At 37.8% G+C, this 12,169-nt stretch overlaps 1 protein-coding gene across 12 annotated transcripts in view; it reads right to left on the bottom strand.

Moving 5' to 3' along the window:
* tub (TUB bipartite transcription factor) overlaps positions 1-12,169 on the bottom strand; it is a 154,756-nt gene that overhangs the window by 40,295 nt on the left and 102,292 nt on the right. For all 12 annotated transcript variants that reach the window (XM_087261162.1, XM_087261166.1, XM_087261170.1 and 9 more), the window contains exon 2: positions 10,001-10,052. In XM_087261162.1, the coding sequence (XP_087117288.1) occupies positions 10,001-10,052 (52 nt within the window). The remainder of the gene's footprint in view (positions 1-10,000; positions 10,053-12,169) is intronic.

Raw genomic sequence — 12,169 nt, 5'->3', positions numbered from 1 at the left:
GGGTGTCCAAACTCAGTCCTGGAGGGCCGGTGTCCAGCATATTTTAGTTCCAACCCCAATTAAACACATGAACCAGCTAATCAAGCTCTTGCTAGATGTACTAGGAACTTCCAGGCAGGTGTGTTAAAGGAAGTTGGAGTTAAACTCTGCTGGACACCGGCCCTCCAGGACCAAGTTTGGACACCCCTGGTGAAGTTGGAACTCTACTTGCTCTAATTGAAAAACTACATTAATTAAATTAGTCACACTTTACAATAAGGTTCATTAGTTAATGTTAATTAATGCATTTACTAACATGAACAAACAATGAACAATACATCTACTACTGTATTTGTTCATGTTAGTAAACGTTAGTTAATGAAAATACAGTTGTTCATTGTTAGTTCATGTTAACTCATGGTGCATTAACTAATGTTAACAAGCATGGACTTGGATGTAAATAGTCCATTAGTAAATGTTCAATTAATATTGATTAATAAATGTTGTACATGTGTTGTTCATGATTAGTTCATGTTAGTAAATGCATTAACTAATGAACCTTATTGTAAAGTGTTACCATTAAATTTAAGTGTATTATTTCTAATACTGCTAGGGGACAATCAAGGTTTCGTCTGGACACTATTCTTGCAATAAAATGAGAACAGCAACTACACATTCATTTAAGATGAAGACACACTGCTTGGTTTTCAGTAACTAATGTGCTCACTCAATCATTTTTTACTCTTTAAAATTATGATGGCTTATTTTTATTTAACCCATTCTCTCATATGTCGATACTACTTTAACTTACAGGTGCAGTGTTTCCACTACCATCATATTAGGTTGGTGTTTTCTATATATGCGTTATTTTCTGTGGCAGTTCATTCCACTGTGGCAACACCTGATAAATAAAGGCATTAGGCCAGAGTTAAATGATTGGATAAATTATTTTCTGTAAAGCTGCTTCTGACCAAGACACTTTCACACCAAAGGGATGTGTTTAAGGTATTAAATGCAGCATACTTCATTTATTCTCTTAGATGAGGCAAGATCTTCTCTTATGGTTCATACCTAAAGGGAAAATGTGCTCTATGCATTATAAAACTTGAAGCATTAGAATCGGAACTCAGTATCAGCCAATCACCATAACAAGGAATCGATACTCAAAATCACCTGATTAAATCCTGATCAGAGCATCCCTAGCTTTGACGCAACTTGTTGTGGGTTCATTGTTATGGGTTCATTTTAAGCCAGCTCTATTGTAAATTTATTGAGCAATAGTTGAGTTCAATAAAACAGCCCAGCATGTTATGTTAAACATTTAACCCAACCTAGCTAGGTCAAAACCATCCTGTGCTGGGTTTGTTCTTTATTTGATCCTTTGTTGGGTTGCAAAAAAAGGACCCAGACTGGACTATTTTTAACCGTGTTTATGGCACATTTGTAATTATGAATTATGTTGCCTCCTGGATTGACTGTCCACTGGGTCAATTTTCTGCCACATCTCAATTAAATTCTTTTATTTTTTAATTGGATACAGAACAATGATTTGATGCAGATCTGAGTACAGTTGTCATGTTTGAGTACTGCATATCAAAGCAAATCAAACTAAGGAAAAAACACCATTCCATTTCTAAACCTTTGTGTGTGTTGTTTTATGTGGAGTCTGTTAAAAAAAAAAAAACCTTATTAAACATTATGTGATGTAGCATGCCTCCAGTTACAATACGCTCTATGCTTGCTTACTTTGAATTGAAGCTGTCACATTCTGTGAACTTTAGTCCCAAAAGCAAAATAAATGTGGTTTGATAGTTTCTTATGTGATGTGACAGACTGCTGTCAAGCCTACGTTCAAGCAGAATATAGATTGATCTTCTCTTCCTCTTTATTCCTAGTTATATTAAGACACAAACATAAATAATAGTATTTTAAAAGAAGCATTGCAATATACTAAACTGCACTTTATAATGGCTCACTCTGTGTTTCTACTGTGAAAAGTTTAAACGCCTTGTAATAAACAATGTGTCAAATAATATTACATTCGCCTCAGGAAAACCATTTAGTGCCTATTGTTTGTCAACTAAAAAAACAAAGGATTTGAGAAATGCACTGTATTATATAATGATCACAATCTTTATATTTTCATTCATTATATATACTGCAGGCGACACAGTGGCGCAGTACATAGTGCTGTCGCCTCAGGGCAAGAAGGTCGCTGATTCAAGCCTGGGTCAGATGGCCTTTCTGTGTGGAGTTTGCATGTTCTCCTTGTGTTCGTGTGGGTTTCCTCCGGGCGCTCCGGTTTCCCCCACAGTTTAAAGACATGTGGTACAGGTAAATTGGGTAGGCCAAATTGTCCTTAGTGTATGAGTGTGAATGAGTGTGTGTTTCCCAGAAATGGGTTGCCGCTGGAAAGGCATCCGCTGAGTAAAAACGTGATGGATAAGTTGGCGGTTCATTCCGCTGAGGCGACCCCGGATTAATAAAGGGACAAAGTCAGAAAAAGTTAATGAATGAATATATACTGCATGTTAGAATAAATCTGTCATGTTAAGATTGTCTAAATATCATCCAATGTATAATGTAGAACTATGAATATATAATAAAAAAACACTGCAAAAAAATTCTTAATTTAATTACTTGTATACATTAACTACATTTGGACACTTTCATTTTAGCCCTTATTAGTACAGTGATGTACAGCATCAGTTGGCATGGTCTGCACCTGATATGCAGACCAAAAGAGGTTACATAAAAATTACATGATCACATTACATTTATTATTTTAAATTAGTGGAAGTCAGAGTATGTTGTTTAATTTTTTTATATAAAAATATTTGTTATACATGTTTCAGGTCACTGTCATCATAACAGACACTTGCACGAGTATTGCATATTTACAACCAGACACTTTCTTATGCTGTGTTCACACCAGACGCGAATAAAGCGTCAAGAGCGAGTGATTACCATGTTCAAGTCAATGCAAAGATGTGAAGAGACATCATGCGATGCAATTCGCATAAATAAGGCAGCGTGAACGATGTGATTCACACGAATGAAGCTGTGCAAGTCGAGCATTTTGTGCGTATCACATGAATCGCTTGAGTTGGAAAGTCTGAACTTTAGCTTGCTCTTGCAGGGGCCTGATTATGACGTAACACCTGTTGTTGGTGTCCTGAGGGCAAATCCTCTTGCTGACAACAGACAATTGACAAATTTATCAAACTGGGCACAGCTCTGTCTGATGCACCGCTGAAAGCTTCCATCATCCAGGTATAGTTTGTGGAGGAGTTTGAAACAGCCTGTATTCGGAGCAATATGGATAGCCCTTAAAATAAGATTGCGAAGACGATTTCCCTCAGTAGTAATTTCTTATGTGGTAATACACCTTACTCATTACAAGTTGATGAACTCAGAGATCTGGGTGCACCTCTGAAAGGATATAGTGGACTCAGACAAAGCGCCGAACAAATATACACTGTTTTTCAGCCTTCCTAAGCACATAAAGCATAACCACTATCTCAATAAAATCCATTTCAGCCATTTAGCAATGAAGATAGAGTCACCGGGCAAAACAGAAGCCCTGCTCATGACACGAATCCGCTTCTATTTTGAAGTAAATTAGACATGAGAATTAGGCTAATTTGACAAACGAATGAAGCAAGTAAACTCAAAATGTTCACGCGTCTATTTACTCGCAAATATCGCAATTTATTAACGCATGCCGCATATAGTGTTAACACAGCATTACAATCACTCATTATGTGCTTGACACAGGTGAGTGGGCTTGACAAACCACCTGAAGAAACACTCTTCTCTCTCCCCCTACTACTGTAAGGCCTCTTAAATTGTAAGTCACTTTGGACAAAAGCGTCTGCTATATGACTAAATGTAAATGTAATCTGAATGACAATGTAATATAATTTCACTCACAAGGAATTTACAGCAATAAAAGTTTTCATACATTTATAAAGTTATATTTGAAATAGTGTACTTTGATGTAGGTACCAAAATGGGACAATAACGAAGTGAACTCAAAATCCATAAATCAAAACTGATTAGTATGATCGGTGTCAACATCCTGTCCTACTTTTTTCTTCATAGTTTCACAGAGATAACGTTAAAACAAACCAGTTAAAACCCTCTGATACATCCTGTGATTTGGTTTGGCTCAAAAATTTGTCATCTTCACACGGAAACAATGACTTTTTTGTCTGTTTTTAATAAGGCTTCATGTTCCTACAAGATTGCATCTCCCTCGGGGGCTTTCTAAACAAAGCTCGTTCTATTGGCGGCACCTCGTTGCTTGGGGAAACATGCCTTTGTGCAGCGCGCGCAGATCCCCATATTGATGTTCTAATAAAAAGTTGTTTATCTGCGAACACATTGCCTAAACACGTTCACCGTCTGTGCTCTCCTCTGTTCTCAAAGCTGATGCTAAACAGCGCTGCCAAATAAGCCATAACATTTGCGGTATCAATAAAATGCATCGTTTGGAGTACGTGCTCACGCAGCACCTTAAAATTCATTGAAATGCAGTTGTCAAAGGCTCCTGAGGCAACAGAGTGCACAAAAAGCCTAGCTAAGGTGATGCTTAACAGTTTCAGGCTGGGCTCCTTCAAGGTTATTATGAAAGCAGGATAGCAATAAACATGGTAATTTGGTCTCATGGTCTTCTGAAGAGAGTAGGAGGTTCATTAAAGAGCAGTGGAGCGCTCTGGGCTAAAGCTATTGGTTAGGAGAAAATGATGCTCATCTCCCTATCCAGCTGCAGGAACCGCTGGTGTTTACAGGACACAAACAAATGCAAAGCATCCTCGAGGGCAAACTCTCACTGCAGAGGGAAAGAACACGAAGGCTTGTGTATCTAATGTGCACGGCTCATTAAAATCCTATCTACCATCTACAGCCCACCTCTAGACACTTTTCGATGGATGAAGAAAGGAAGGACTTTGACAGAAAAAGAATTCGGAGCTGTCAGCTTCCTCTGATAAAAGGCATCGAGGCATCCAGGCGCCTGCTCTTTCTGTTTCCTCTAACACCCTAAATCGGTTCCAGCGCTGTGGTTCTGATGCTTTAAAAATGCACCACTGAATCTTTTTTTATATATATATCTGTCTGAAATTTGAGCAAACCAAACTAAATCTGTTTGAATAACACTGATTGTAAAAAAAAATGGTCATTATTTAAACATTTCATTACTTCTCAGTTAACTTACAATAAAATGGCTAGCTAAATAGGACAAATATGGCAGTTCACAAAAATACACACACATACACACACAAACACATATTCGCTCTACCCCTAAACCTAACCCCCAAATTTTTTATGTCAAAAGATCCTGTTAAGATTTTTGAGCATTGTGAATTACAAGAGACATGCTTTACCTATATCATACCCATGTCATTATACAATTTTATGTCTTCTTAAACCACATAAACCTGTACACAAATATATACACTCACCGGCCACTTTATTAGGTACACCTGTCCAACTGCTTGTTAACGCAAATTTCTAATCAGCCAATCACATGGAAGCAACTTAATGCATTTAGGCATGTAGACATGATCAAGATGATCTGTTGCAGTCCAAACCAAGCATCAGAAAAGGGAAGAAAGGTGATTCAGGTGACTTTGAATGTGGCATGGTTGTTGGTGCCAGACGGGCTGGTCTGAGTATTTTAGAAACTGCTGATCAACTGGGATTTTCATGCACAACCATCTTTAGGGTTTACTGAGAATGGTCAGACAAAGAGAAAATATCCAGTAAGCAGCAGTTCTGTGGGCGCAAGTGCCTTGTTGATGTCAGAGGCCAGAATGGCCAGACTGGCTTGAGCTGATAGAAAGGCAACAGTATCTTAAATAACTTTGTTACAACCGAGGTATACAGAAGAGGATCTCTGAACCCACAACATGTCCAACCTTGAGGCGGATGGGGTAGGGCAGCAGAAGAGCACACCGGTTACCACTTCTGTCAGCTAAGAACAGGAAACTGAGGCTACAATTCTCACAGGCTGACCAAAATTGGATAATAGAAGATTGGAAAAACGTTGCCTGGTCTGATGAGTCTCAATTTCTGCTGCAACATTTGGATGATAGGGTCAGAATTATTGCCTTGTATTAAAGGTTCAGGCTGGTGGTGGTGGTGTAATAATGTGGGGGATATTTTCTTGGCACACTTTGGGCCCATTAGTATCATTTAAGCATTGTGTCAATGCCACAGCCTACCTGAGTATTGTTGCTGACCATGTCCATCCCTTTATGACCACAATGTACTCATCTTCTGACGGCTACTACCAGCAGGATAACGCGCCATGTCATAAAGCTTGAATCAACTCAGACTGGTTTCTTGAACAGGACAACGAGTTCACTGTACTGTAACGGCCACCACAGTCACCAGATCTCAATCCAAAAGAGCACCCTTGGGATGTGGTGGAATGGGATATTTGCATCACGGATGTGCAGCCAACAAATCTGCAGCAACAGCTTGATGCTACCATGTCAATATGGACCAAAATCTCTGAGGATTATTTCCACTACCTCGTTGAATCTATGTCACAAAAGATTCTGAAGGCAAAAGGGGGTCCAACCCAATACTAGCAAGGTGTACCGAATAAAGTGGCCGGTGAATGTATAAAACATATGTAGACTAAAGATTTGCACAGTGGTGTTTGTTTTGACCATGATATGTTTAATAGATAATTAAAGGATAGTCTAAGTCTTAGTTAAACATCTAAATAATTAAATTCTGGTACACAAAGGTTAATTATTTGAATGCAAAAACAAGCTCAGTGTGTTAAATATATTCCTGAAATCCTTCTTCTTCTTCAGCCTTATTCCCATGTGGTTGCGGGGTCGGCTCTTTGGAACAAGCCATTTTAGACTTGTCCATATAATAACAACTTTTTTACACATTCCGGCCAGCCTGTGGTCTGGGCCTGTCAACCTCATACACTACGGACAATTTACCCTACCCAATTCACCTGCAGCATGTCTTTGGACTGTGGGGCAAACCAGAGCACCCGGGGGAAACCCACGCAAACGCAGGGAGAACATGCAAACTCCTCACAGAAATGCCAACTGAGCAGAGGTTCGAACCAGCGACCTTCTTGCTGTGAGGCGACAGCACTACCTACTGCGCCACTACTTCGCCCCATATTCCTGAAATTCCTAATATTTGCAAACCAGTAAATGCATTTCTCAAAATATTTTGTACTAGAGCATCACTCCATACACTACCTGCTCTAGTATATATACTAACTCTCTCAAAATCATTAAATCATCTCTGAACAGTAAGCATTTGTGTCAGTGAAGATGAGAATGTCAAGTAATCGTGTCACTGATCATAAACAAGATGATCAAAATGCTGGGCCATATTGTCACTATGACAGTGTAATCTGTTGGTATTTTTGGAATTAATCTATGCCTACAGATTTGATGACTGCACAAACAATGCACAACAGTGCCGTTTCTAAGCCATATCAAACCATATTAGACTAATATATTACACAAACAGTTGATTATGTAGGGAAGGGAAGAGTTTATAATCAATTGCTTGAATGTACCAAAACATTTGCAATATGTTCAAAAGAATGAAACTTTGTTGAATTTGAGAAAAGCAAGATGTCCTCGCTGCAGTCTGTATAATAATAACATCCTGGAAAAGGTCCAATGCGTAGTGGACATTGGAATGCCCACTATGGTAATGCCAATGTTACTGTTACGGTTGGATTTAGGGTTGGGGAGGTGTATGTGTTAATAACACACAATGTAATGTGTAATTTACTAAATAATATAAATAATTAAGTGTTTCCAACAAAATCTGGACATCAACCAGTACATCATCAAGCTGCGACAGCGAGGACTCAAGAAATGTGCCAAGAGTGAAGAAAAAATTTATCTTGACAGGGGTATGTATGGGTATATCACCAGAGGTCCCCTCTAAAGCCGCCTTTCCATTTCACATGAGGTTTGGACACAACTGACGAAATACACCCCTTAAATCAATGAATACTAGAAACTCATAGACCGCTAAAAAGTTTTGAGGGAATGTGGAGACAACATAAAAAAAAAAATCACATTTATGAATAGAATTTTTTTTTTTTTTTTTAACAAACTTTTTTTCTGGACCTGCTTGGACAATACTGGAATACATCACATTCAGTCAGCCGGTCGCATACAGTCTAGTTGCAGGAGTTCAAATATTTTAACGGATCCACAGCTCAATTCGATCTGACTTTTCCTCATACTAAGATGATCGGAATTCCACACAGCTCCCATGTCATTTGTCGTTTGATGATTTGATGATAGGTTTGTCTGTGAACGTGGTATAACTGAGAACACACACCAAAGACCAGGAGTCAGATTGATGGCAAATCCAACAAGTTAAAAGGTAGCGTTTGCAAACTGTAAATATAAGCACTACTTTTCATTATTTTCTAATACTTTTATGTTGAATTTGATGGTTGTCTCTCACATTGTCCTACAACAACAATAAAGTACATTAAAGTACAAGATTAATGTACAATGTTTTACATTTTTTCTATAGTAATTTGACAAATTAGATTTTTATTAAAATATTGCAACAGTTATTTTCCCTGGTAATTAGTTTGTTCACTCATTTATTTCCTTTTCGGCTCAGTACCTTTATTAATCAGTAGTCGCCACAGCGGAATGAACTGCCAACTAATGCTTTTTGCGATGAGAGGCGTCTTTTTTGAACGGTTTCCTAATGGCTGTGAGCGTTGAGCGCGCTGCTTATGCACCCTGTGCGTCTCACGTTTTAACCACCTGCTGCACCTCACAAACATCAGCTCTGAGCATAAAATGGCGTTACGTCCATTGGGTCTTTTTCATTCTCCAATCAAATAAAAGCAGAGGCAAAGGTTTCCGTTGAGGTGCCTGCAGTGTTTGTGTTGTCAAGACAACATCGGAGACTTTTGAAGATGAAGGAGAGACTTGTGGTTGCTGTTTTGAGTTATCCGGAGCTACAGTATATGACTTTGCAAATCTTAAATCTCACAATATCATTAAATATTACAATTATATTAATATTAAAAGCAACACTCGCGCACAATACCCAGCTGATTCAATCATTGTCTAGCGACACAAAAAAGCGCATTCTTTTTTTATCTTGTCAACAAAAAAGGCAGTGAGGTGTGCCTTGTGTTTTTGAACATAAAAGCACGTTCGGTCTAAACGGCCCCTTATCCAGCATATGTTTTACACACTGGGGAACACCCATACAAACCATTTACTCAATTACTAACTAAGTTACTATTTGTGAGAAGTACCTGTTATTATAACTAGTTACTCTTTTAAAAGAGAGTGCCCAACACTGGTAACAACTACTTTAAAATTGCATCACTTATTGCACCATTTTCAAGAACCCTAAGCTTATGTACAAAAAAAAGATGTTGAAATACTTTCAACCTGACAACAAGTCATTCATCGTAGCAAAATAAATCCCTTTAATCCATTTCACATCAAGGATTCTTAGTCATGTTAACAACTGTCGGTTCAGTAGCCTTTGTCACATTTTGTCTGAAGAACCTCTTTGAAAACATCTGTGGAAGAGATACACTTGTGACAAAGAAAAACTACAGCTAACTACCACTGACTGTCCAAAACATTGTGAAGGTTTCCAGAGATCTGTTCTCCTCAGAGTCTGCTATGATTAATAACGAAGGATTACCCAAATACCCAATGCAAAACACAAAGCTAATGAAGACCATAGAGAAACGAGCCTCGCAAAATGAAAGCATAACACATCTACGTATTTTCAAAGCTATCTATGCAAGTATCAGCAGATAAAGGTAAGGGAAAGAGGTGGGATGGCATATGGAAACTTTTCAACTCTGTTTTCTTTTATTTGTCTTAAGAATAAGTCTCTGAATGTGATGTAACTCCTTAATGAATTATCTGTCTCTCATTTTTCGACTGCTTGTTTTTAGATATATAAATAGATCTTTTTTAAAGCAGAGCCTTATGCAATGCTGAAAGTAAATTAAAGGAAGACTCACCTGTCTGTCCAGCTTCTGTTGCCGCAGATTCGTGCCCTCATCATCCAATGTGCTGCAAAAAAAGACAAAAATAAGAATAATGGAAAGCTTCAGCAAGAAAAACTGAGTAAAACAGCAGACTGTCTAGATATCATAATCAACTGTCTAGTATCAAGAGAAGAATAATGAAACATTGATTTTATCGACAGATTCAGTTCCCTGCTGTTCATGTCTTTCCCTAACGACATGACATTAGTATTCAAGCAAGCTCATGTATCATTAAAAGCGCTAATGTCTAGCCACACTATTATTTCAATAAATCACAGCAGTTGGTCTTCATTCACTGGCCATTAAACCTAAAATGTGGGCAGAAGAGTATATAAATAGTACGTATGAACATGTTTTTTTCAAAGGACACAGGCAGCGCTGCTGTGTTGATCATGCCTATGACTCATTGTGTTCTTTCTGGTCCTCTGTGGAGGGAGGTCTATGGTGAGGCCTTTGTGCTCTGCCTGTCCCTGCTCTCGTTCCCTTTAATCAGCCATGACACATTCACTCCAGACCCCCTTATGCATTTCTGCCGCCTGTTATTGCTGAGGCAAAAGCTGTGTTAATTAAATGGCAATGGAGGGCCGCCTTTGTGGCTGCGGTGGGCCATGCGGAGAGAAGTGTGACAGATCAAGAGTGGTGTGGAAGAGTGGTGCTCTGTAATCTGTAACGCAAAACCTGGGCGCATTAGGTAGTAGCATAATTACAAGCAGACTACAGAGATGCACTCGTACAAATACAAGAATTCTGCTGTGTTTGCTCTCGGTATTGATTTGGCTCCCATCTGGATGTCATGAGAGAATTAAAGCAGCTTGAGTTCAGAACAGCACAGGCATTTATTTTCTTGTTGACATTATAAAGCACACACAAATGTGCTAATCAGATAGGTCTTTGCACCCTATAGGGTCCCACTTTACTGTGTATTAGGTGGCCTTAACTACTATGTATTTGTATCAAAAACTAATACAATGTACTTACTTTACTGTGTTTATAATATAGCCCACTGATTCAGTGAGGTGGGATATGGGTGAGGTTAGGGGGAGGTTTGGTGCCATAGGCCGGTTTAAGGGTAGGTTAGGGTGTAAGGAATGGTCAACAGTATAATTACGAATGTAATTACAGAAACTAACCTCTTAATGTCAAGTTCTATTTTGGGGTTTCCGTCTGGGTTTTGCCTCCCCAAGTTTAAAAGCTTCCCAAATCCACAAGCAGAGGTGTAAATGCAAAAGTTTGGTATAGTTTGAAAGAAAACCTTTAGAATTTTTATAAAACACTGTTGAAAGTGATAAAAATAATTGTATATGTTGTCTTTGTTATAATAAACCCCTCCAAAAAAGAAGCCCTTTTTTTTCTAAACTTAAATTTGAAAGTGAACCTCTGAGGTTCTGTGTGGTCTAGGTTGCTGTAATTAATTTTGTTAGTTCCTGCACATGTCAGTAATCAAAGGAAAAAAGACAAATGTCTCTATCATAATCGCTGCAAAAGTTATTCTATTCCAACTGATGAGAAATAAGAACCACTTATGGGTGTATTGGGCCAGAACGGACTTTTAAAATTTAAAGAAAGCAGAATTTACGGTAGCACTTTATAATAACTACACACTATAAATCATTTATTAAGCATTAGCAAATAGTGAACTCATTATCTGTTAAGCATTAACTCTACATTAATAAGCAATAGTAAGCAGTTTATAACTGCAGCTACAAGTGCTCCATTCTTGACTTATAAGCACCTATAATGTGTTTAATGATTGTATTTTCATACTTAGTTAATGATTTATTTTTCATTACTAAATTAAGTATCGAATTATTTACAAACTGTTTGTATTTAAGAGTAGTTGAGGGTTTTAGGATCATTCAGAATGAGTTAGTAAATGATTAATAAACTATTGAAATCAACATTTATATGTCTTATTATTCAGGCATATATTAATAATTACTATATATGTTAATAAATGCTTTATTAACTCAACTTCATGCAGTTTTGTGACCTAATCTAAAGTGAGGACTACTCATGCTTTATAAATCCCTTATAAATGACAAATAAAGGCTCAGTTAAATTCTGAACATGAAAAATGAAATTATTCATTCCTATTTCATTAAAGAGACACAAATGAAACTGTACTTCAAATGAAAAAGAAAT

The sequence above is a fragment of the Danio rerio genome, chromosome 7 (genome assembly GCF_052040795.2).
Source record: "Danio rerio strain M-AB ecotype USA chromosome 7, GRCz13ab, whole genome shotgun sequence".
Taxonomy (NCBI): Eukaryota; Metazoa; Chordata; class Actinopteri; order Cypriniformes; family Danionidae; genus Danio; species Danio rerio.
This window is presented reverse-complemented; position numbering and strand designations above follow the sequence as displayed.